This window comes from Gymnodraco acuticeps, unplaced genomic scaffold, assembly GCF_902827175.1.
Source record: "Gymnodraco acuticeps unplaced genomic scaffold, fGymAcu1.1, whole genome shotgun sequence".
Taxonomy (NCBI): Eukaryota; Metazoa; Chordata; class Actinopteri; order Perciformes; family Bathydraconidae; genus Gymnodraco; species Gymnodraco acuticeps.
The window spans coordinates 216,787-240,164 of NW_022990583.1; the positions used below are offsets into that span (position 1 = coordinate 216,787).

A 23,378-nucleotide genomic window follows, 5' to 3' on the forward strand; every position below is an offset into this window, starting at 1 on the left:
TCTTGACCCTCAGAGAAGGAGAAAATGTTGTGTCTTTCAGGCATGTCCTTTCCTAACACAAATTACAGGAAACATAAAACATATTATTGCAGAACAAGTGTGTTATTTATGAAAGCGGTGTGTTTGTGTGTTTAGGGGCTGTAGATATAATTATTTTGTAATTGTAATGTTTTTTTTTTTATTTCAACAATGAGCTACAAAGACAATCAGATTATGAATGAACAGTATGAAGTTCATCAACATTGAAATATATGTTATTATCAAAATAATATTTAACTGTTATCAAAACGTAGTGCAACTGTAGAAGCTTGCTCTGTTGTCTCACTGAAAGAATAACTTTTACCACGTTTTTACAGACAATATTGAGAGATAAATAGTAGCAGTTCTCACTATGTGTTAAATATCTTTGCCTTCAATACATTAAATTAGAAAGCTGACAAAGTCATATTGCATGTTATCATCTAAATGTAACTTTTTGCATGGAAAAAACCCTCAACTTAACTGATGTGTAGGTGATCTAGTATTTAGTATTGTTTAATGGAATGTATATCAGTGTATTCAAGTCAATACTTCATTCATTTAAACCAATATCTTTCTTGATTCTTTGTACAGTATGAAAAAAGAGTCTTTGTACCTGTGCTGAAGTTCACTGCTGTGAGGAGTCCAGTTCTGTCTCTCACTCTCTGGTCCAGCCTGTCTGCATCACCTGGACACCTTAAACAAACAGATATATATATATATATGTAAAGTACCATGTGTACAAACAATATAACTGATTCTCTTCTGTTGAACATGTTGGATTGTGTATTGTCCGAGTCAGGGGCCTTTTTATTTTACTGTAACTTTGGAAGTTGTGTTACCAATGCTTACTGTTTATTTGATACCCATTTGGTAATGCAATTAATAAAAACAACAAGGTTTGGGTTCGTTCTTCAGATGACTGTGACGTTAACGTGTAAGCTCAATAATGAACTCCAGCTCAACCAACCATATTGTAATATCTAAGTAATCATCTTGAAATATGACATTAATAATTGTAATATACACACATCTTATTGTGAGGTTGATTTCACATACACTACTTCGACATTAGCTTGTCTACATACTTGAGCATAGCCAATTTAAATTAACCTTAGATGCATACAGTTCTACCTACATAATAAAATATCTCTAAGTTACAAGGATGTAACCTTATTTTATCAACCTCAAACAGAAGCCGTTTGTTCAACAGTATTATCCCACTTAACACTTGTCTATTTCGTTGTAACCTTTATATATACAGTCTTTGATTTTAACTTGGAGGCTACGATTACAATCGTTAGCACCGATGTAGCTACCACTAGCTTACATGCTAACCCAAGCCTTACCATTCATTACGTAGCTGATTAAAATCATTAACACATAAATAAAGCACTAGAATTTCACTTACCGCAAAACCGCATTCATGCACCGTCTGTTTTAACCGCAGAGCGAGTCACAATAGTCCGATATATAAGCATGAAGAACAAACAACCACGGCCGGCTACAAGTTGTGTTTCCTGGATGAGCTGAGCAGGCAGAGTCCCTATAGCTAGCTTCACGGAGCAGCTAGCAGAGAGACAAGAAGCTAACAGCGGCAGGCACTTGACAGAGCCGTCACTCAATGTGACCACGCCCTAATTTATGCACAAACTTTAAGACCTAATATAAATAAAAGGGTCGCGTTAGAAAACAATTCACTCACAGATCCATAATCATGAAGGTGGAATCTAACTATATCGATAATAAAATGTATGGAGCCAGGGGTAGAAACATGTTTTTTTCTGCTGTAAAGTTGGGCATTTTAACATGTGGGTCTATGGAAATTGCTCCTTTCTGCAGCCATCGCCTATCGGCCAATATATGAACTGCAGTGTGTGGCACTTCCGTATTGGCTTCCCGGCTCAACCCCACAGTTTGCCGCTTGATTTGAACACAGTTACAGTGCTCCCACAATGACAAAGGGTCTCTGATTCGTATTGTGGAAACACGTCGCCAGGTCGGCAAACACTGTGTAGCATTTATTTAGTTGTTCCCATTGAATGAACGATGTGAACAATGGCATTGCCATGCGGTGGTATGGAGCTGTATAGAAAGAGAGATTGGGTCTGAGGCGTCACAGGAGGAGTTTAGAGGCTGATGGATGGACAGGTGCCAGGCTCAGCTCAACACGAGGCCACAGTATAGTGCCGGGTAGATAAATCTGAGGCCGACACTGATAGGTCGCAGAGTCATCATAATGACAAGCAGGCTGCAGCCAACGGCAGGAGGCTGCAGTTCCGCCCATCCCAGAGGTGTAATGTGCTTGTGATTAACTGTCAATCCCCCCCTGTTTGTTGGGCAGACGTTCTATCTCAGTAAGAACCACTCATCATCGTGACAGCTACTGTAGCCCTGACCTTGGCCTCCATCAAGAGGGCTGCATACATTTCCAGAAGGAATTTCCAGAGATGTAAACAATAATACAGAATCTTAAGAAATGAGTTTCTTTCTTTTCATCACATATGAGTCACATATATGTTTTAACTCCGGGGGATAGAAGTGCAGGTTGGGTGAAGTCAGGTGAAGCACCCTGGAAGAGATACGACTGTGGACTTTTTGATGAAACACATTTTGACTTGTCAATGTAGGAAAAGCACGGTGTCAACAATTTGCAGTGAATTCGGGGTAAATTACAGGTTAAATAAGCATTTCAAACAAGAAAAAACGGCTGGCTGAGCAATGCTGTCAAACAGATCAGAAGAAAAAAAAAATCTTCTGCTTGTAGTGCATGCTGACACTGTCACAATGTCATGGCTTACTGAACTGAACAGTGTAACCTGTGCATTTTTTATCAGGTCAAATAGTCTTTTCTGACAAAAAATGTCTGTAGCTCAAGGATTATTTCTTACGAATCAGTCACTTACAACCTCTCATCCCACAGGTTACATATCTGATTTCAGCTCTTAATATAAACAATGCCAAACATAATTGTGGAACATTTTAATTGAACTACTTAAGATGTCGTCCCTAAAAATGTTATATTGCTTTTCAATGCTGAAAGCTCGATTCATCTCTTGTATATTGATGGAAGAAACAGAACTCTTCAGCAGCAGACAATTTGACCTGTTAAAGAAGGAAAGGCACAAAAGGCACAAAAGCAGAGCTCTGAACCTGGCTCGGCTACGTAGCATGCAGCCGACATTAACGTTACTAATTTCACCTGTGCTTTACTGCTTTGACAAGTCAACATGTCTGCTATGAAAAGGGATTTTCAGTTTTAAAACAATTTGTCCAAATACTCTCGAATGACTGATCAGTTGATTTTGGCCGAAATGATTGTCACGTATCCAACCCAAAGCAACAAAAAAAACTCTGTGAATGTCTTGATGCTTCCAAAGGTAAGGTTTTTTTTTTTACAATTAGAGCGAACTTCAACCTTTTTTTTATGAATTAGGAGCTACAAATGTTGAGAGAAAGGAAAAGTTTGAAGGAGAGGGGGTATGACATGCCACTTAAGTCCCTGATGTACAATGGGTTGTGTGGTATGAACCTTAACCATTATATAAAGGCACCCAACCAAATCTTTGTACACGTTGACTCGTTGTATTGAAGTCTGCCTATGCCATGGCAGTGGGCCCACAAGCACAACAGCAGCGGCTTTTTAATTGAATTAACAAGCTTTAGTCACCTTTGACATGTCCCAATATCTGCTTAAAGGCTTATTAAATTATATTTGATTAGGGTGGGGAACCGAAACTCGGTTCCAGATGAGAACCGATAAGAAAATGCCGGGTACCGGGTACCCATACAAAATACACAATTTCGGTTGTGCTTAACGGTTCCTAAACGCGGTAGACCCTGTATTCCAGCGGGTCCGTCTGCACCGCGGTGCTGCGGTGACCCGGTGGAATACAGGGCGGACCTGGAGAATCACAGAACGGCCGGTCGTCAGCGGGCCGTTGACGGCCGGCTCGGTACGCTGACGGCCGGCACCGCCCTTCATTTTTTAAAACGGCATCATATAAATTGCGCTGACAGGCGACAGAGGTCCACAGTTGCCCCGCAGCGATGCTCCCCCGCCCTCCCGTAGACATTTCACGAGCTCAGTCACTTCATAACACCAAAGATAGGTCGCGGTAAACACTCTGAAGTGAGGCTCCACTACACTAAAAAAGAAAAGGCAAAGTGTAATGCCTGTTAATAGCTTGCCACAGGCATAGCTCAGTTAAAATAAAGCACAGCTATTGTGCAATACATTTGTATTGCATGTATATTTTTTAGTAACAATTTCAGTTAAAGCTTTTAAGAATAAATATATTTTTGTTATCTAAACGTTTGACCTCTTTATTTTACAATTTTGGAATCGAAACGGGGAATCGATAAGAACCGGAATCGATAAGCAGAACCGGAATCGAAATCGGAATCGATAAATTTCAAACGATACCCATCCCTATATTTGATTGACCCTCAAAGGGAAATTTGTACAATGCTGTAACTCCAACAACTCAGACTCTTACTGTGAAAAACAATGCTAGCCACTGGAGTCACAGTGCTGCAGTTAACACCAGCTGAGGAGAAAATATGTCCCTGCATATGCACATAGTTAGAAATGCAATATTCATAGTGTAGTATTCTCCATATAAAGACTGCTCAGTGACTGTTGTTGTCACTTGATGTGAAATGCCTTTTGTTCAGGGAACAAACACCTGCTGTTTGTCTGAATGGTTATGTGGCAAAAAATGAAATACTATGGAAACTGTGACCACTAATTACAGCTCCATCTTCAAAACAACAGATGCTACATTTGTGCTCATCAATACAAGCAGTAAACAATCTTTACACGTATCTATGGACATAAATGACCATCATCTGTTTTTACCTATCATTATACTCCACTGTCGAAAAATCACATCTGTATACAACAGAGAAGCATAGCCATTTGAGAAGCACTTTTTTTGCCATGAAAGTGGTTTCTGTTTTCAAAAGAAAGTGTGCTTTTCTTCCTCTGTTTTTGTTTAACGTCTCATCGATTACTACCTCAGCCGGCTGAAAGCAGAGAGATTTTTTTTCTGGCCCTCTTTGTGGTGCCTGGCTGTGGTGTGACACCCTTGTCAACTAGACTATGTGAGAGGTAGAAAAACGTTGAGAGGAAAAAAAACTGAATAAAAGACAGAAATGCAGGAAGGCAGCAGAGCAGCACTCACTGAGCCTTTGTTTTCAACACACTGCCTTAGGTACGCAACTACAGTATGCACTCTAAATACAATGAACAATGATTAAAACAGACAGAGAAAACACATTTGGACCCCCTTTTTTCTCCTCCTTTTGCTGCATGTTATCTGTTGCCCTTCCGCTTTCCTTCCAGTTTTCTTTTTTTAATATTCATCGGCCAAGATTCATTCTATTTTGCAGTCTAATTCTCTTTTCATTATCCGTGTACCGTGAGGGAATTAATTAGAGCTGGTCACAGATGATGGACTAGGCAGGGTCCAGTGTTGGGAAGTCTGTCCTGAAGCATGGCTCGAGCCTCTCGGGCTGGACAAACATTCACTGCATGGTGAAACAAACACTTATTTACTCAACCTGCATGTTGATTCTACACTGTGTAAATGGCCCATAGAGAAATAACAAAACAATCATTTCTAATACCTTCATGATCATATTGCAACACTCTGGCGCTGTCAGTATCTGTGGAGCTGTTTCCTGTCGGCAGCAAGCCATAAAGGCATGTCATGCAGATTTTTGACACATTTTAAAAATGTCGTAGTTTAAATCTCTACAGTGGTAGTTTTTACAAAGCTCATTCTAAAATAATCAATAAATCACACCACACAAAACCTTTTATTTTGTCTCCCTAACTCTCCTAGTTTTGAAATCTACTGTATGTGGACATCTCTGACCACTTCTCCTTGTTGTCTGCCAGGGCTTTATCTCTTGCTTAAAAAGGATCAGAAACTGTCAACTGCCAAACTCTGAAGAGTAGCAGCATGGCCATTAGGCACCCGTGGAGACGGCTGTGCTCGCTTCCAACCCTGCCAAGCCCCGGCCTAAGGGAGCTCCTACAGCTCAGGGGCCTACTTCTGCCTCTGCATCTAGGCTGCACTCATCAGCCAGTCTGTCTGCAATCAACAATGAAGCCAGATGGACAGAGACCGAAGCATCTGCCGGCTGACTCTACACAACAAGCAGCCCAGAAGTTAAAGGCTTAGAAATAACTTTGTTAAGCCAAGAAGACCTTAGATTCACGGGTTTAAACAGAAGTGTCGGCAGAGATCTACCTGGTGATTTCACAGTTTTTAACCTATTTCAATCCGCGGAGTAAAGTGCACTCTCTGATTTACTTTCACACCTTGACAGTGTTCACACTTGAAGGCGGAAGATTGCAACATGTGGACCAAAGAGTTGTATTCCCTGTTTCAGAGGCAGTCTGAGGATGTCTTCGCCACAACAACATTTAAAGGACTTCACCAAGACCAAACTACACATAGTTATATAATTCTGAGTGAATATAAGAGAAGAGATGCTGAAGATACAGTATCCAGGTGAGACAGTATTTATAAATCAGAAAAAGTCGTATAGACATACATTTTTAAATGTTTTTAGAGGTTACAAAATCTTAATCTAGTAAAAAATGTATTTTGAGAATAGGGCTGGGCAATATGAAAAAAGATAGATCATAATATTTTGAAGAATACTAGATATCCATAAGGTAACCATTGTCGGGTTTACCATTACCATAGATTCTTTCACAAAGTATTAACACATTTAGTCATTACATCCAAATTACTGACAAATATTTATAAATATTTTATTGTGTAATGCCCGATAAAAGAAACGCAGAACAGTCTGGTAAATTCGGAAATTAAATCACTTGTCTGGTCTCATACGACAACATTGATATAATATCAATGTACTCTCCAGCCCTATATTGGAATGGTCTTGAGGAATTTGACATCAGCCAATGCATAGTCCATGTTTAGAGAGACAATTATTGTTTGTAGAGCAACACTAGTTCATTTTGCAATTATCGTACCAGAGAGAGACAGAGATGAGGCTTTGCCCACTCATGTCACACAAGTTTACTAAAAGTGGTAATTTTGAAGAGAGTGGAGTAAGGCAGATATCTGGCACACATGCCTATGATTTGCCCTTCATTTTTGTGTGGATTACAATGACAGCAGATTCACATTCCCTTATGGGTTTAGTACCATATGTTCAGGTATCACTTTACTTCCACTCAGTGCGTTATGAGCAATGACTATACAATAAAATAGTCCTGACAAAATGTCCCTCAATCAAACTGCTACATTATCTGTAATGAATCAACCACACATTCTGTCCAATTGCATTACTGATCCCTCAGCCAGGCTTTGGCCTCACTCTTTAATAATAAATAATAATATCACCAGACCCAGAAAAGATGGCTTACTAACAACCAAAACAAAGCTCCTCAGCCATCTGCCTGACTGGTGTGTTTTGCCTTTAAAAGCCGGAGGTCTTGTGAGACCAAATGCCAAGTGCGCCCCGAACAAAGAGAGCAGACTGTACATTTCTGTGTGGTGCCGCAACCTGCCAAGCCTCCCAGGGCGTGAGGCCTCCACGAGATGAAGCACAACAGAGCCGCGGGGTACAAAAAAGAAGGACGAGTCTGAAAGCCCGCAGCATTAGAGAGCAGCCTTTGAACTGGGGAGTGGGCTAAACCTTCATGCTTAAGATGTCAGAGGAAGGATTTACAGCTGCAACCCGGCAACTGTAAACAATCGTAGGCATGGGCCATGTATCCATCCACATATAATCATTAATTATATCTCCTTTAGGGTTTCATTTCAACATACATCAAATATACAGACACACGCACGCATGCAGTTATAAATGCAGTCAAAAGATTCAGTATTTTCACCATATCTAACACAAACACTCTTTTAAGTAGGAGCTGATTCAAGCCCTTTTTTTGTCTTTGAATTGCTTCTGCTCCTCTTGGTAGTGTGAAGAGGTTTGACCCGCTGAAACCCTTGGAAACAGGATTAGTATAGCCCCGCTTCCTAATGAATTGTCGGGGTGTTAGGCTAAAGCCTCTTACACACCAAACTGACACCAAAGAACACCAAAGAACACGTCCCGACGGAACGTCGCCTCACATCTCCTGCGTCTTGGCCATGTTTCGCATTCGTCATTCAAAAGAGGCAACAACCGGAAGACAGACTGCGTGATACACCGAGAGAAGAAGAACAGACTGTATGATATAAACAAACAACAAATAGCGTGTGCGTTCCATTTTCACAGCGAGAAGCTCATGGGGCTTTCCCGAACCTGTGTTAGAGTTAAATGAAATCTCAGATTTGCCTTCTTAATAGTTTGTTTGGGTCTCTCACTTCCGTTTCGCTTCTCATGCACTGATTCGCTAAGCTGAACAGCCAATCAGAGTGATCGGCGGCGGAAGGTGTCGGCACGGCCGAAAAGACACGACGGTGAAGTAGCCTACACACCAATCTGAGTAGGGCGACACGACGCTCATCGACGGCCCGACATCTATCAACATCTATCGAGCACGATAATCGGCTCGGTGTGTAAGAGGCTTAATAAATATTGGTTATCTGGTCCTCTAAAGTAGCAGGAAAAGCACGACTCCGACCGAGCCGCTGGAATTTCTGCTCTTTCTGTAATCAAGCTTCGAGAAATGTGGAGGGAATCCTTTATTTGTGCTCCCCTTCAAATTCAATTTGAAAAATGATTGGCCAGTGCATTGCAGATATTGTTGTGCATCGTTAGATTGTAATTGGCAGAGTGTATTCTGCAGCAAGTTTTGATGTGTGTGTTTTTTTCACACCCTGAAGCGTACATGCGTACAGCGATCACAGGTTTGGGTAGCGGTAGCTGGTGTTCTGCTGCTCTTGCACTGCCTCAGACAGCTTGCCTCCCTGGAGAATTTGAGACGAGATCTAGCACTCGAGTTATTTTACAGCATGTCTGTGTGACATTTATTATGCACCAAAGAGAGCTCATGAACAGAAACAGCATGTCACCCCATTCTCAATATCATGCAACAGCTGGGTGTGGAATACAACTTCAGGGGAGGTGAGCAAATGAGTGAGAGATAAGCTGTTGAAGAGTAAAAAAACTAGTCCAAATGTGCAGTTTGAAGATGCGAATCTGAATGTATTTAAAATTAGTTGCATGTGATCCGACTCCTCCGGTCCTGTAGAGACCTCAAATAAATTAGGTTAAGCGATGTGCAAATCCCGCAGCTGTTTGTGAGAGTGCTTTGCAGACGAGTAAGGGGCATCCAGCTGAGCATCGCAGACCGTCCCTGCCACCTCAAAGAGAGAACATCAGAAGACGAGAGGAGCGGCTTCGCCTCCCTTCAGCAGGATGTATCATTCAGGACTTTCAAATGTTATGTTTCCCACAAGTTGGATACTAAATTCTCTGTTTTCTCTGCAATGAAAAAACATTACAAGCAACGCTTATAAAAGAATATGAGATTCCAGTGAAGTTATGATTATGGCTTTTTCTATTGCTCCCTTTAGAGAGCGTGGCCCTCAGCAAGGTGACATGAAAGCAGCCCACAGAGCAGTGGGAGCAGGAACTTCATAATTGTATTGTGACAATAAAACTGATGCAGAGCTTCCAGATTTCACTTTATGACATTGCCTCAAATCTCACATAAACTGGCACGGAAGCAAAGCAGCTGATTATCTGGGCATGGTCGCCTCATGTTTCCTTAAATAAATCAATACTGTATAAAACGCGTGATTGTATGCATCTGTGCGCATGCCAAGTCTATTAATACATACGTTGCGTTTGTGTGGCAACAATTTACAGCGCGTGCCATCATCCTCGCTCCCATCGTCCGATATTAATATCTGAGCAAATGCTGTCAGACAGCTCCTTGCGGAGAACCCCCAGCAGTCATTAGCTGTAACAACCTGGAAATGTTCCTCCGAGGGACATGCTCTTCGCTGCAATTACAAACATTACAGAGAAAGCGGGGACCACGATTACGCGATCGAGACAACTCTCCAGCGCCTTTGTTTTTTTGCTTTATGTTACAAATATTGAGAGGTTGGTTTTTTTTCCTTCTCCAGAGCAATTTTGAGCTTTCAATTGTGGCCAGCACAGTCATCTGCGGCCACATTTTGATCATCATTGCAAAAGACAATCCCGGTTTTACGCCATTCTCGCTGGATAATTGCAGTCAATATTTCTGAAGGTAGGAGGTACTGAACAGATTTGATGGAGGCAGTAAAAATAGTAATAACCGGGAGTGTGAAAGGAGAATCAAATGTAGTAATCATACAGATACCATAAAAGCAATCCTCAGAACGAATATCTCTCATTTCAGGGGCTGCTGAATCACCCGTTGGTGTACTTATAATAGGAAGATCATACATTTTTTAACTCATTTCAGTATGATAAGGTTTTGAACAAAAATATGTATTACCATTTTTAAAAAGGCATAACTTCACTGCAGCTAACTCATCTTTGTTTCAGTGTCCCGTCTTCATCCATGTCCTTCATTCAGTAATAACTCATTTAAAAAGGCAATAAGCGTTTCATATGTGTTAATGGAGAATAATAAAGTTTGGCGAAGCTCGACAAACTAATTGTCTGCAGACTAGTTAAAAGCAAAGATATGGACAGCATACTGAAAATATTGGCTTTTGAGGGTCAGGCTTTATAATTTAGATCACTTTCAGATAGCGCGGTTAACATAAAGCCTAACCATCTCAGAATATGATTCATTTACTCTCACTTCTACCATCTATTATCACATATTTCTAGCTCCCTCCTCATCAGATATTAAGGCTAGTGAGGAAAATGAGGACGTCAGGAAGATAAAGAAGGAGATGCCAGATGTGATAAAGACTATTTAAATCCAGGCGGCCGGGACGATCCCGGTAGAAGACGGGCAACAAATGCAAATGCAGATGGAGCCGAGGACCCCTGAGACCTGATTTAATATATTACTTATTGTGTATAATTCGAATAGCCATTCATCTCCAGATAGTCATTCTGCTTGCATCAGGCCTTTCACATTCATTATCATATCAGTTAAAACGATTCATGCAATTGGCTCCACCCAGAAGCAGCACTCACATATCAATTACTGAGTGTTGTGCACAACAAGACTTATTATAGTGACACTGCTGAATTAAATTACACCTGAGAGGACGTATGTGAATGAGAATGGCAGGATTGGATGAGAGATTAAGAGGCAACATGAAGAATGGGAATGAAGTGTTTCGTCCCACACTCCTTTATTCCCTGAATGACCCTCCCTAAAGGCACTTCATGATTCCCCTAACCAGATGCCTACTCGAGAGGATCCTACGTCTCAAATCAATGTTATTTCAACAAATGGAGATGAAATAGCATACACTCAGAACCCCTCCTGTCAACTGGATTGCCACCCACCACGAAGAAAATACACTGAAATCATTAAGTCTCACAGCAGAGGATCACTGACTGCATTCAGCTCTTTCGTTTTGTTCGGATGTTTACCTTTGTCCTTATAGCACTTTTCATGCCGATTATGCATTTGCTGAAGTTTCAGTCCTAAATGATGTACCCATCTCATACTGAGCCACAGCTGATACACAGTTACCTTGTAGAGGGTTAGGTGATTTGTGTTTTAACAGAAAGCTTGTAAATATGTTGTATATGTCAGAGAGAATTGTCATTAAATGCGTTATGGTTTTATGTGTAACAGTGCATGTTTATGCTTTGCAGGAGCTGTTGCACAGATGAAGCTACTTTGTGAATCCTTCAAGGCGCAACCAGTTCGCCCAGTGGGACCTCTGAGGTATGAGTCAGGGTCCCACAGGGACACAGGGCTCTGCATTTATAAGCAGACGGTGGTAGCTTCACACTTCCATAGGAGACAACAACATTGTATTTCCCCTTAGAAAAGCAGTCAACCTAACAATGCAAATAAAGTAAAGTGCTGGAAAATAATGCCACTCATATAGCAAGTCAGCAAGTTTGAAATAATAATAAGTTTGATGTTCTGATCCCAGAGGAAATTAGATTGTTTTTGAAGGGCCTTCTTCCGACTAGATTTTTAATAAACCAGGATGACTCAGGTTTTCCACCTTTTTATTAATGTTCATTTATTGATGCCATAAAGTCATAATTGTCACATTGTGCCAAAAAACAGTCCTGAAACAAGTTATTATATTTTATTTAGCTAAATCAACCTGCTAAATATGTTGTTGATGAGGGGCAATGACGCAATAAGGTCCATTCATTTTTATTTATTTTTCCAACTACAACTACTCGGTTGCGGTTAGAAGAAGATTGTAAATATTGCTTAGACATTGTTAAATGTCAACATTATTTATGATCCAGAATCCCAGTCCCTGACATTTACGTTGAACATGCCCATCCCCCATCTCTTCAGTCATTCCATCACGCTACATAAACGGCACACACTACATCCTGCATTAGTATTGTTGTCATGTACAACCATGCAATATGAAAATAATTACTATGAGTGCCCTAAGCCCTGGAAGCCATCTATTAATTTGGTCATTTTTGTTTATTGAAGCTTTATTTACTTTCCTTAAAGGGAGGCAATCCTCATGACACGCATTTTTAAATAATTATCATCCGATAAAACAGACCAGTCTCTGCCAGTCTTCTTTTTTTTTTTTTATCCGATAACGTTATCCGTGATTTTAAGCTGATTAATTACCGAAATAACATCAACCCTGTGGGCGGCGCCATTTTGACGAGTCACATGACTTATTTTACCGGAAGTGACGTGAACTATGCGTTTGGTGTCGAGGACAAATTGACGTATGTGCTTTGTTCATGTTGTTTACTCTAGTTACTCTCACAATTCTATTGAAATATGCCTCATTGTATCGCGAAACATTGCCACAATTCGGATAGGAACAATCCAAGGAATGCTCGGTTCCATCTATTGCCAACGGGTAAGCGTAGGAAGTACGTTCGGAGGCAGTGGCTAGCGAAATGTGCTGGGCCCGAACCGAAAGATCCACAGGCGCATGTATGCAGCGAACATTTCAAGTTTCCGGAGGACTACTCTGAGAGTATGATGAAACATAAAATGGGATTTATTAATCAACCATTACTTAATGGGGATGCAGTGCACTGCCAATGCCAGCCAGCGTAAGCACATTACGCAGCAGACTTTACTTATTGTTTACTACGTAAGGAAGCAGGAATTGCAGGACCCAGAGCGCACGGAGCACAGAGCGGACAGCAGATAACGGAATTGCAGTTTTATTGCTTATAGATTATCAGAACATTTCAAAGGGGACACAGTCACATTGGATATTAACCTATGGATTAACTACATCATCGTTTTTATCGTTGTAATGCCATTGAAAACCAGTTTAGACCAGACAAAGACCAAGGTAAGCCATGTTAGCCTAGCGCATGTTAGTACCTAGCGCCACTTGTTTTGATGTGCGTTTTTGTTAGTTTGTATCTTTCAGTGTTGAGGTGAGCACCGTTAGATTCTGTGTCTTCACGATCATAAACGATGTGTTGGATGTGCAGCTAGGATAAGTAATAAGAGAGCTAGGAGTGATTTTCGGTGCAGTAATAGGTTAGCATTTTTCGCTCGGGGCTAATTCAGAGGCTCACTGTTAGCATTGTGTGTTTTTTTTTAAGAAAAAAATGAAAAAGATCAGTTAAATTAGTTTTTTTCCCGTTATATGGATATAAAATATTCATAGTTTATTAAATATTAAGGTTCCTTAGACGTTGTTTCCTGCAAATGACGTGATTTCGGCCCCGGAACCGGGTCCGTGGGGCCTAAGAGGATAACAGAGTATGGTTTTTATTTTTTTTACAGTTGTATTTGGATGGAATGAATACCGATAGTGATAATTCAAAGTAAGTCCGCCTGGACTTTATTTTTCTAAACTTCTCCCTCGGCTGACGAGTCCCAACTCAAATACTCAAATACTACTAAGTTTTGATTAACTATCTAATGACTGGAGCCTTCCTTTAAGCACCTTGTGGCTAATCTTTAATTTGCTATATTTGCTGCATGCAAAAGGTATGTGTAATGATTATTATATATTATATATTTGTATTTAATCTCATACCATCAATTTAAAGTAATGCGCAGTGATAAAATAACACATTACACTGACTCATTAGTACATTGTCAGGAATAGGATATGACCAATACACAATGCACTGCTTTATCCTGTATTAATAATTTACTTTGACCACAAATCAGTAGTGATGCCCTGAGGATATATTATCCTGCTAACAAGAAAAAGACCACCAAAATAACTGAGTGGAAAAAACTTTTTTAAATGTTTACCTTTGGTGAAGGTAAACATTTAAAAAAGTTACAAATAGGTCCTTAACAGTTCTGCATTGAGCAAAGATGAGCCACAAGAACTGTCCAAATATGAACATCTTTTGAATTCATGAAACTTTATCAAAGTAACAGTCTCCATACATTTTGTTCAGACGTCCTATCTCTCTATGTTCAAGTTCTCACAAAAGATCACAGAGGCTTTTCCCTCTGTTACAACGTATGTATCCCAATGGGTTATGAATGACCTGTTTGATATATGAATGCAGAACTTGTTCTCCCCCATTTGTAATTCATGTGTATTGAGAAAGCTTAACGTGGGACTATACAAACAAAATTTTAAGAAACGCATGAAATATATCTGTTTTTAATAGTGGTGCACGATAATTATCGGCCCGATAATTATCGGTCCGATATTAGGAATTATGACGTCATCCCAATAAACCCGATAAAAGTATTAATAGCCCCGATAATATACAATATATTTTTTGGGTAAAAAAAATGAAAAAGATACTGCGGTGTGGGTGGATTGGGATGAGGGGCGCTTGTTTTTCACTCGGCTCCTCCTGTTTTGCCAGTACTGTGGTATTAGTGGTTTAGGAAGAGGGGAGTTTTTCACAAATCCAGCGCTCCCTAACTCATGCCTGGCTGTGACGTAAATGGTGTGCAGCCGTGAAGCCAGGACAGTAAACAAACATGTCGCCGGTAGTATGGGACTATTTCAAAGTTTCAGAGTTAGATAGTTCGCTTGCTATTTGTATTAACAAATGCAATGCAGAGGTTCCACGAGGAGGGAAAAAGGCAACGAGCTATAATACTTCCAACCTGATTAGTCACCTGAAACATCGCCATCGCTACGATGGTGTGTTAAAAGCGTACGAAGACGCCTGCGCTGCTAAACTAGTGGCGAATCCAAAGCCAGCTGCAAAGGCACCGGGGCTTTTACCTATCGACGAGGCTTTTGAAAAAGGCAAGAACTTTATTTGGGAAATTAAATATGGTCACTTTGAAGAGTCAAAACTGTTCTTGGCTTTGTTTTGTTCATAGTAGTAATGCTCATGTCATTTGCTCACTACTTGTCTTTTTTTTACCACCAGGTGTGCAAAAACTACAGGTACATTTAATATATATATATTATATTATTATCGGTTATCGGTATCGGTCTTGAGAAGCAGGAAGTTATCGGTATCGGTTTCAAAAAACCAATATCGTGCATCCCTAGTTTTTAAACAACTTACCCAAGCCCAAGAGTTTGTGATCTACATCCATTCAGAGAGAGCTGGAGCAAAGTGTGGCCACAGAGGAGCAGAGGAGCTTGGGAAATATCCAAACACACATACTAAAACTATCCACAGCATATCCACAGCATACAGGGCTAACTCTAATCTCAAGATAATCAAAGAGGGAATGTGTGACTAGCAGAAAGAAGAGGATAGCAAAAGAAAAAAGTAGACTTTAAATACTTAAAGAACACATTCAAAGTATAAATGTCTTTAAAGTTGATGTGTAATATTTTGCTTACTAAGAAGTAACAGTTTGAAAAAGTGACAAACAATTCAGGTCAGTTTTGCAAAGTCCCCTGTAACTAAAGCTCTGTCCTTACATTAACCTTGCAGATCAATATTAGCTCTACATACAAGAAGCTATTAGAAATATTGATCGTTAAATATGGTGGAACTGTGATTGAATGTTCTGCGCACAGTGTAGTGCTGGACAGTACATGTTGATGTATTCATGTTCCCCAGTGGATACATCTCAATGATTTTGGTGACTAACTATGCTGAATATGTTAAAAGAGCAAGATAAACATTTCTCAATACTCAAGCTTGTCATATAAGGCCAATTATGGGTGAGCAAAACTCCCAATTCAAGCAGCAAAGATTCTCCAACGTAATTGTAGCCGTCAACCACATGGCCTTTTTCATGAGCTAAGCCATTATGCTTTAAGTGACCGTCCACTTCATCTCACCTGAGTTAAGGTGAATCACCTGGAAAGTCTATTTGGCTACAATCTTGAGTGTGCTTTCCAAGCCTCAATTATGTTGTTAAACCTGCAACCTTACACATAAAAGTCCTCTAGCTGTCCCTCTAAAGCGACACTAATTAGAAGGGAACTAGAGGCAAAAGGGGGCTGTATTACCATACCTCCGTTTCACCTGGGTATCTGAGTGTGTAAGCAGAAAACAGAGAGTAAAAGAAGCGGGCGCAGAGCAGATAGACTGCAGCAGCTGGCACAAAGTCTGCTCTAAAAGCCAAATAAGTCATTCACAAGCCTCTCGACCTTGTTGAGAAGGTGTAAAGGGAGCTTTCCTGAATAACATTTTAATTAAGTTGGTATATTTCTAAAAGCTTCTGTGTGGTGACGGGCATTTATATAACACATCAGTGATCAATGAATATAATTTTATTTGCCTTGAGGTAATGAGTCGTAAGCAATTATCCCGGTAAGCCACGGGCGTCCGGTCCTGAGCCACAGAAGCCTCTGCAGGTTTTCATTCCCACCAAATACCACAGCTGTCGATTTCACTAATTAGTTCCTCCCTCTCTGACTGAAGGTGTGTTGATCACTGAAATCAGCTGGTGGAACGTTTGGCTGAAACAAAACCGTGCAGACTCCTCTACCTCCGTCCTCTGCAACCAAAGTTAAATGATAAATAAAGCACTCGAGCAAGAAGATGTTAAAAAGTTCCTGCTCTTGATCTGAACAGAAGATGCCATATCATTCCGGAGAGTACACAACAGAGCGCTCTATCTCATCCCTAATTTCATTCATCATCGCACAGTGCTAGCCTTGAAGCCGAGCTTTACCTGGGAAGCTGATGCATTGCTTAAGCCACTACATGACTTCTTTTTTTTTATTAAGGTTTACTCAACCGCACCTTCATCTGTTCTCCCTCCTTTTTCAAACATGAACAGAAATATACTTCATCAGTCCAGAGAGAAAGAGTTATTTCTCCCCAACCAGGTTAGGAGATTTGGAGAACGTGGTTATTGTCCTTTGACATGTAAAAAATAATGTTTTGAATTTGCAATTTGAAAAAGCTTGACTTAATAATTGCAGGAGCTAAGGGACTTTGATTACATTTTTCATCATCAACAGCATCTTAAAGTGACATTTTAGGCCAGCGACGGTTGATTTCCTGGTTAAAAACAACAACTGTTGCCTATTAACTTACCCAATTGTAGCAAATAATGCTAAATATGTGAATCTTGTGCCTGGTTAATATGTCTTTTGTATTATTTGGTCTCTATGCGTTGACCAAAGATTTCATCTTTTATTTTACATAAATGATCTAAACAAATGCAAATACAAGTAGACAAAACAGCACATTTCCTCTACTCCTAAATAAAAAACGATCTGAAGGACGTCTATGGCCGCTATATCCCCCTCGCTATAACGGCCCGTCCACACAGCGGCGTGCGTTGACGCTTGCCGGCGGGCGTGTCTGACACTCGACCAACAACCAATCACATGAATCTCCCGCCCCAGACACACAAGCACGCGGTTTGATTGGCTAGAGCTTGTACTGGCATATGATTCGATTGGCTGACGCCTCCGTCGAGGCGTCAAAAGTTGAACATTGCTCAACTTTTGAAGCGAACAACGCCAGCAACGCTCCACGTCGCTTCCCAAAATGCAGTTCGGCTAAAAGTGACGTCACCCCATTCAAAGTGAATCGGCAGAAACGTTGGAAGCGTCAACGCACGCCGCTGTGTGGACGGGCCGTAAGCGTTATAAGAGAAAACCAACTGAGTTTGGAGTCCACGATAAATGAAGATCTTTAAATGAGATGATATATTTATGCTGCATATATATGGTAAATGCACACTGCTGGAGGGGAGATGTGGAGGACGGCAGTGTAATAGAGTATTAAAGCAGCGAGGATGGCTGGTCAGCTCTGATAACAACGCCCTCTCCTACAGTGGAGGTATCTCTGTCTCCTCGCTCTGCCTAATCCTTTCTCAGACGCAGATGAATCTCGGGTCGCTGTCAATGACACGTGCGCACTCGTGTGCAGCTGGTCTGCGGCGCGCCCGTGGCCAGACAGGGGTGAGAGGTGACAGATAATAAAGGGCAGAATATATGACTTTGCCTTCCATCGCCGACTGGTAGAGGATGCCAGAGATACAGATGGAGGTCTGCGTGTTTTACTGTATGAATTGGCTCTTTTGAGGTCATCACATGACACGATTGACCAGGCTCTAACCCCAGGACAACGCTCAGAGCCATGCTTCATTTAAGTCTTAACCTTCCCCAGAGCTGAGGCCGCATCAAACTTTAGAGCCTATTCAGAATGTCTCTGGGTATTTATGTAAGGATGTATTGTGCAAGTGGCTCATAAAACAACCGATCAATTGACTTTGTAGCTTGTTGCAATGCGATGTACAAATACAGATGGAGCTAGATCACAGCCTGCAGCAAAACCCAGTTTTAGAAGTTACACTGAATGGTGAAGCTGGACAGCATGGTAGACATTACAAAAAGAAAGAAGATTAGCAGCAACACGTGGTAATAAATAAGAAACATAATTCAGCTCTATTTCAGTATCATCATAGAATTGCTGTATGCTGGAAAGAAAAGCCCCGATTTGTGACAGTGTTTGTATCCCTGCTGAGATGGACTACCAGGCAGATTCTTGTGCTCAGTGGCACTTCAACAAGAACGAACACCTTGCACTGCGTTTAATAGAGAGCCTTTCTGTAGCACTCACATATTCCAATGACTGAACTCAAAGGGGAACCTAACAAATCTTACATATCAAAGTTTGTTTGCAGGTGTTTGGGAGAATGACTGGAAACCAATGTGTAAAGCCTTTGGTGACTCCTGAGGTAGCTTCAAAAAGTCTGATAACTACCCCAAATGATGTCACCTGAGTCAGTAGCCCACTACCTCTCTTTGCTTGGCTGTTCGAGGCTACATTACCCTTCAATACATAATTGTAGAATTTAAGAATTCTGTATAACCTCTTTAACTTCCTAAGTAATGTTCAAAAATGTTTCATTGAATTGCAATGTTAAATGGGTGTAGTAGTCTTGTAAAATTAAACATCAAGCCTCCGATAGACTGTTGCTCACAAGATATTTTACTATTTAGGATCACAAATGTTTTCTCAGCCATGTCTCCTGAGCCTGAAAAAGAATAGAGGTAGAACTTTCCAATTGCTTAGCAGATTATCCCTATTTTGTCGACAAGTGCTCTGGAGTCAACAGTCCCCTTTCCCACCTCTACCTGTCTCCTTCAAACAATTGCATCCCTGTTGCATCTATTGAAAGAATCACAATAAATAAAGAAAAAGGCAGCTCTATGCTGTTGTTTCTTTGTGTGTGAAAATTGCAGCAGTCTAAAAACGATGCTGTTGTTTTTGGCATGCTATTTGCTTCTGGCAGGCTGACAAAAACTTTATGTTGGCTGATGATTTTGTAGCCATGAAAAAGTTATTCTTTTAATCACCTTAGTTCTGCTGGGAAAATATAGACATCATAACTGTTGACCCGTTAAGAGAAATCAGATCTAACAAGGTGGTCAAATAAAACAACAATGAGCTGATTTTGAGGCTTCTAAAGTCTTTAATGGATCTTTCCTTGAAGATACCCTGCAACCCATTACTGGCTATTGCAGCAGAGACATAACGTTTCAAGCTAATGAATCTGCCTTTCAGAAAAGAGGTATACTTGACATGCAGATGCCTTCTTCTTTACAAGGTCATCATACTGCAAGCCTGACTTGTTCATTAAAACTGTGAGAGATTTCAAGAATTTCAATAGCAACACTGGCACCTCCGATCTTATTCAAAATAGCAGGGAACGTGATAAAAATGGTTAATTCCTATTAAGACCTCCTCGCATTGTATCTCTTTTTTTCCCCAAGACTATTTTATCTTTCATGGGAACGCTATTTTCTAATTTCTCCTGGGAGCCACAAGCAGCAGCTTTCTCAGCTGTGTTTACTAATCTTCCCTCGACACCAGTTTCTCAGCCCCACAAAGTTAATACTGGTCCAATGTAAATAGCCTTATCTCATAAACTCTTGTTATCCCCCCCACCTTGGCTGCCCAATGTGATACACAGGGGGATTAAGCCAGAAAGGAGGGAGCGAAACAAATCCTGTACCGGCTTCTGCAGTAAGATTATCAAACTAAAATACCACAGTTGAAATGTCAAGGTTGGCCTAACGAAGGGACAGTGTCACCGTGACACCAATCATGTGAAGAACATGAGTAATACACTGCCTCTGGTGCGGGGCTAAAGGATGAGCAGATAATAAATGAAACTGTATTTGTCTCCTGGTTCTGAGAAGTCATCGATCGAGAGTTGATGCTCAAAGCCTCTCCTGCCCTCTCGCCATGTGCAGATTACAGTACCTGTCTCATTCCACCTGTGCATGTCTGTTCTACTGAAGGCACCCAATCACTATAAATGCCATAGCAGTAAGTTTTAATTACACCCAAAGGGAATAGTATTAATTATCCCATAGCCTGCTGTGAATTGGCTAGTGGCTGCAGGCAGATTTTTAGCTCGAATGCTGATGATGTGGAGGTGAATGAGGTTCAGTTTAATAGTTTAGGATACATTTGGGATTTATCAAGTTCCAAAAAATACCGCCATTTATCCCTGCAGGACGTTTTTGACCGACCATTTTCACAGGCTACTTCAGTTGTTTTTTTCCAAAAGGATGGCATGTTCTTTCAATTATTACTTCTTCATATATCTATATCTGATTGTGTCTTATCTTGTCATCTTTACATCTGTTCCTCTTAGCTTATCCATCTGTATTTATCCCTCATTAACTGTCAGTCCTTTCTTCCACTGATCATGCAAGTTCGTTCTCTCTCGCTCTCATGTACAATTAAGTACATGTTTTTTAGTCAAATTGCCTATATTATCTCATAGATTGATTGATTTGTTATACCCAAGGGAGGCCAGGCTCCTAATCATACTGCAAGTATCCACAGTCTAAGTATTTTTAGCACTGCTGCCATTTATATTTCTGCTGAGAAGCTGAAACAGCACTCTTCTCTTTGTCAGATCCCTGTAGGTATTTGTTAATGCAGCTATAGAGTAGTGCCTTATAAACTATGCATACCATCTCCCTCTGGCAAACACCAGGAGAGAGCGTGATTGCAGGAGAATGCTGGTTTCCATTAGTCCTGTGAGGCTGGTTAACATAAAATTATCCATAGGGGTTAGCGGGAAGCAGACAAAACTGGGGTGAGTGCTTCATTAAAGCTGCAACATAATGGACACTGGACATCTCTAAAAGCTGATTTGCAGTCCTACTTTTCCGATATGCCAGCCTCACAAACAAAAGTCCATTTATTTTTCTGATAATTTAAAAAGAAACCGAAGCACAGAACAAATGCTGCAATGTCTCAAGAATTAGCCTCTGGTCCTTTGCCCCATGAACTCTTACTTGCGGGGGTTCAGATTAATGGCAGGCCAAACTCCTTCTCAGCTCCTTTCTAATCTGCACACCAACAGACTTTAAACTACACAAAACGGAACAACTGAAGCAGAGGGTAGCACTCACCTCGCAGGAGGTCAGGGCTGGCATAAGGTGAACTGTACGTCCGAAACAGCAGCCAATCAAAGTCGTCCTCCTCCCCCTGGGTGAAGTCGCACAGACTAGGGTCCGAGTCCTCTTCGAACGTGCAGCCGGCCGCTGAAAGAAGAAAATGAAAACAATGGCCATCAGTCAAAGAAACATTGTTAAAACAAGAGTTAGATCGACCTCACTGATGAGACAGTGCTGCAACTAACAATTATTTTCATTTTTAATTCATTTGTGAATTGTTTGCTTCTTTTAAATTGGACAAATTGCACATCAATCAGTCACAAACACTCATTTGAGAAGCTAGAATCAGAGGATGTTGAAATGAATGCTTAAAAATGTTTGTTTTCACAACTCAACATTTCTTAATATAACAGAGCTTTGGTGTTGTTTTTGTTTAATTTCTCTGAACCTCTTAAGAGGCTTTACCATTAGACTAAAGCATTAGTTTGAATGGTAAATATCGTCCTGAATTCAAGCCCACTATCCTATGTCAAACACACAGTTTATTGTGCATCAAAGTTGTTTTAAATATCATTTGTTCACATGTGCACAAATGCTCTCAGGCAAACAACAAATCAAGCAATGAGCTGTAATTACTCCAGACTCGCACAAAGGAACACAATCCCAGGCGGAAGCGATAATTGCCCCTGCATCAGAGGAGAATTACCCCTCCCATAAAGCATCCACAAACAGAACTATATATCCCAAAGACTATTCACAAAGGCATTCAAATAGTATAATAAACATTTGGTGGAAGTGGTTACCCTGGGGAATATAGTGATTATCATAATACCACACAACCTGCTATTCCATGCGCCAAAAAAGCTAATTTTTTCAAATTATATTTAATAGCTATGGCTTTAATGGCCCTTGGGTCCTGAATAATGTGTTTCAGTTCTGCATCTGTTGCCATATTTCACATTAGACCATTGGTGTGAGAATTACAGGGTAACAGTGGGCAGTTTAAACAGCACAGTCATAATACCAGAGCCTGTTTCAGGAATAATTGGAGCAGGACAGCACGAGACATGACATGCTAATGATGGGAATAACCATGAGCAGCTCCTGAAGGTGACCCCTTTGGTGTGCTGCTTTATGGCTGCCCATTCTTTTCCCTAATCCACCATTAAACAAATGGTCTCAATATGACAGGCTGCTGAGTAAAACGCCATATTCACTGTAGTGAGGATTTATAATTCTCTTTTTTTACTACCAATTTATAATAGCCACAGCGTCCAGTCATTAACAGGTTACTGCGATTGATGGACTGGTTTAGTTGTATTACAGTCCAATGGAAACGAGGGCACAAGAAAAATGTATAGGGTTGCCAATGCAATTCATCCAATAGGTTGGCAAAATTGGTTCTGCCAAAAATATTATGCATGTACTTTTTGCTATACACACATTTCTGCTGGTAGTGATTGACACAGGCGGTGCAATTCGATGAGTGAATTAGTAATAATACGAGAATAAAATGGCAGAAGAAACTGGGACATTGAGCTTGTTATAAAAATAGTCTGGCTG

General features: G+C 40.6%; 1 protein-coding gene across 4 annotated transcripts in view; it reads right to left on the bottom strand.

Annotated features, from left to right (window-relative positions):
- The window catches only part of LOC117553933 (receptor-type tyrosine-protein phosphatase U), a 171,534-nt gene that overhangs the window by 102,562 nt on the left and 45,594 nt on the right, over positions 1-23,378 (bottom strand). For all 4 annotated transcript variants that reach the window (XM_034228070.1, XM_034228069.1, XM_034228068.1 and 1 more), the window contains exon 2: positions 21,831-21,962. In XM_034228070.1, the coding sequence (XP_034083961.1) occupies positions 21,831-21,962 (132 nt within the window). The remainder of the gene's footprint in view (positions 1-21,830; positions 21,963-23,378) is intronic.